The sequence below is a fragment of the Malurus melanocephalus genome, unplaced genomic scaffold (genome assembly GCF_030028575.1).
Source record: "Malurus melanocephalus ecotype Western Australia unplaced genomic scaffold, MMel_1.1 scaffold_1803, whole genome shotgun sequence".
Lineage (NCBI taxonomy): Eukaryota > Metazoa > Chordata > Aves > Passeriformes > Maluridae > Malurus > Malurus melanocephalus.
Window position 1 is genome coordinate 6,296 of NW_026625035.1, and position 3,382 is coordinate 9,677.

The window sequence follows — 3,382 nt, forward strand, 5'->3', positions numbered from 1 at the left end:
GGAGTTGTCCCAGCCCATGGGATCATCCTGGGGGGCTTTCCCATCCCAAACCCCTCCGGAATTCCAGGGACCCCCAGGGAACCCCCCCAAACTCCCCCAGCCCCTCACAAATTTTCAAGCCCATCTCTGACATTCCTCAATTCCCACCCCCTCCCAAAGGAGAACAATTCCAAAGCCTCCAGAAAGGAATCCCCGGCTCCAGGACAGACTTTGGGACATCCCAAACGCTGCTGGGACAAACTGGGAGCAACTGGGGTGCAGAGGCTGCAGGGAGATTCCAGCTGGATCTCCCCTCCAAAATCCCATTAAACACAGAGACAAATCCCTAAATCAGCTCCAAAGTCCTTTTCCCTGGAATTGGGGATCCTCGAAAAGCAAAGCCCCAAATTCTCCCCTTCTCCAGCCAATCCTGAGGATCCCTTAAGCCTGGGAACGGACTGGGACCATTCCCTGCTCCTTATCCCGGGGATTAGGACAGAAACCTTCAGCTCTGGGCACAGAATACCAACGGGGAAAAAAAAAACCACGGAGCCACCTTTTGGGAATATTTTTAAGTCCCACATGAGCGATTAATTAAAAATGATGAGCATTGAGCTGAAAAGATGGAAAATGAAGTCAGTTTGTGCTAAAAAACAGAATAAGAAWGATGAGATAAAACCCAGGATTTTGAGCAGGAAAAGGGGTGCAAATACTGGGGGGATTTGGGAAAATTCTTCCTGGAAATTGGGACAATTCCTCCTGGAAAGGATGGACCCAGGAGAACAGAGTTCCCCTCCCGAGGGATTCCCCATCCCTGTGCAGGCGGCACTCGTGGATTCCAGGATCCCGGAGCTTTTCCCGCGGCAGAATTCCCAGATTTCCCGTTGTTTTTTTTCTCCCCTCACCTGCCGATGATGTGGGCGTCGCCCGTCTCCACCGTCAGCTGGGAGTTGATGGCTTCGAAACTGGAGTTTTCCAGCAGCTTCATCCTCCCGGGGCGATTCCCAGCACGATTCCCGGCACGATTCCCGGCACGATTCCCAGGGAAATTCCCGGCGCAATTCCCGGTGCAACTCCCGGTGCGGCAGCTGCTTCAAGAGACCCCGGGATGGGGGGGATGTGAGGGGCACCGGGATGGGCCCAAAGGGGATTTTCCTACCCTGGGGGCTCCCCGGCACCTCCAGAGATGGGGGAAACTTGAAATGGGGAGAGTGGGAGAAAAAGAAAGAGAAAGGAAAGGGAAAAAGGAAAAAAAAACCATAAATGGAAAGAGGGGAGGAAAGGGAAAAGGCGGAGGAAGAGAAAGTGGAACTTCAAGGGGAGGTGGTACAAGCACCGCAAAGGAGGAAATGATGACAGGCCGAGTGGGGGAAGCAGAAAGGGAGGAGGAGGAAGAAGAGGCGGGAATAGAGAAAGAAGAGAAAAAGGAGAAAAAAAGCAGAGAAAAAAGAAGAAAAAAAGGGCGCGGAAACGCCTCCCCCAGTTCCGGGCGGCAGCACGAGAAGTGCTATCCCGCCATGCCCCGCGCGCCGGACTACGGCTCCCGGAATGCCCCGCGCGGCGCCTCAGCGAGACCCACTGCGAACTACAACTCCCRGCATGCCWCGCGCGGGCGGSCCAGCCCCGCCATTGCTGGACCACTGCTCCCATTCTGCCCCGCGGCGGCGCGCGGTGCCGGGCCGCGCCTGAGCCGCGCGGGGCACGCTGGGAGCTGTAGTCCGAGGGGCCCCTGGGCGCGCAGGAGAGGGGGCGGCGGGCCGAGCGGGCTTACCGGCGCGTCCTGCTCCTTATCGGTGCCTTCTCGCYGTGGCAGCGCCTTCACGCTCGGGGCGCGTGTAAAGGGAGAAGTCTTCGGAGAAAGCTCGAGGAGGGCGCGTGTGCCGCGGCCGCCGTCCGCCGTCTGGCGCCGGCACACCGGGCCTCCGCCCACCTCGACATGTCCCCGAGTGCTCGGGACGGCGCGTGCGGCTGAGCGGGACGCTGGGAATCCCCCGGAGYGAGCGAGTGAGCGGGCGACCTTCTCCTGCGGCACCGGACGGCAACAACGGCGGCAACACCCCGCCCGCGGCCGCCCCGCCCGAGAGGCGCCCGCGGCCCGCGATCCCATTGGCGAGAACACCTGTCAATCACCGCCACCATCAGCTTTCATTGGCTGTGAGCGACGTCAGTCAGCGCAGATCACACGGCCCCACCCACCGCGGGGGCGCTCGGCGCTCTGATTGGCTGGCGTGGACAAAGACGGGGGGAGCGGCTGTCAATCACTGGCGGGCGCCGGGGCGTGGCCATGGGCGTGGCCAGAGGCGGAACTCTCCTGTCGCGGAACTCCCGCGCTCGGGGCCGCGTTTCCCGCCGCTCCCCCGGAGGGGTCCCCGTTCGCCACGGGACCGCGAAGGCGGGAGGCCGGAAGTGGCGGGGCCGCCATGGCGGCGCCCGGAGCGCCCGGGCCGGGCCCGGCACCCACCCCCGCCACGGTGCTGATGGCGGCCCGAGCCGAGCTGGCCGCGCCCTGCCGCCTCCTGCCCGCCGCCGGCGCCGCGCTCCGCCTGCAGCTCAGCGTGGAACCGGCAGCCGACGGCCGGCGCCGCTTCCGCCTGAGCCTGCGGCTGCCGGAGGCGGGGGGAGGCGCGGTGAGAGGGGCGGGGAAGGGGAGGGGGCGGGGGAGGGGCCCGCGGGGTCGCCTCGGGGGTCGGGGAAGCGGGGCGGGGCTTCCCCCGGGGGTTGCGGAGGCGAATCCGTGAAATTCGGGGCGCGGGAGTTTCGTCCCCGAGCCCCCGGGATTGTCCCGCCGGGAGGGTTCGGGGGTGTCCCGGTGTCTGGGGAATCCCGGGAAGGATCCCACGGGATTGTCCCGTGTCCCCTCCACCCTCAGGGACATTTCCATCAGGGACTGAGGGCACCCAAAGGTGACCGGGACATCCCAAAGATGTCCCAGGGGTGATCAGGATACCCCAAAAAGTGAGCAGAACACTTCAAAAGTGGCCAGGGCACCCCAAAAATAACCGGGGCACCCCAAAAATAACCATGGCACCCTGAGGGTGGTGTGGGAGAGCATCCCAAAGATGTCCTGAGAGTGACCAGGAACCCCCAAGAGTGACCAGGGCACCCCAAAGGTGACCAGGACACCCCAAAGGGTGCTCCAGGGGTGATCAGGGTAACCCAGGGGTGACCACGGCACCCCAAAGATGTCCCAAGAGTGACCAGAGCACCCCAAAGGTGACCAAAGCACCCCAAGAGTGACCAGGGCACCGCAAGGGTGATCCAGGGGTGATCAGGGGCACCCAAAGGGTGACCACGGCACCCCAAAGTTGACCCCCAAGAGTGACCAGGGCACCTCAAAGATGTCACAAAGGGTGACCAGAGCACCCCAAGAGTGACCAGGGACACTAAGAGTGACCAGGGCACC

At 63.0% G+C, this 3,382-nt stretch overlaps 2 protein-coding genes across 2 annotated transcripts in view; one reads left to right on the forward strand and one right to left on the reverse strand.

The window, feature by feature from the left end:
* The window catches only part of LOC130587358 (repressor of RNA polymerase III transcription MAF1 homolog), an 8,314-nt gene extending 6,295 nt beyond the window's left edge, over positions 1 to 2,019 (reverse strand). Inside the window, exons 1-2 of the mRNA XM_057388332.1 lie at positions 1,751 to 2,019; positions 882 to 1,070 (exon numbers count right to left, since the gene is read on the reverse strand). Of these exons, the coding sequence (XP_057244315.1) occupies positions 882 to 967 (86 nt within the window). The 5' untranslated portion in view covers positions 968 to 1,070; positions 1,751 to 2,019. The remainder of the gene's footprint in view (positions 1 to 881; positions 1,071 to 1,750) is intronic.
* A 65-nt stretch (positions 2,020 to 2,084) lies between these two features.
* The window catches only part of SHARPIN (SHANK associated RH domain interactor), a 7,520-nt gene continuing 6,222 nt past the window's right edge, over positions 2,085 to 3,382 (forward strand). The window contains exon 1 of the mRNA XM_057388333.1: positions 2,085 to 2,606. Coding sequence (XP_057244316.1) covers positions 2,400 to 2,606 — 207 coding nt within the window. The 5' untranslated portion in view covers positions 2,085 to 2,399. The remainder of the gene's footprint in view (positions 2,607 to 3,382) is intronic.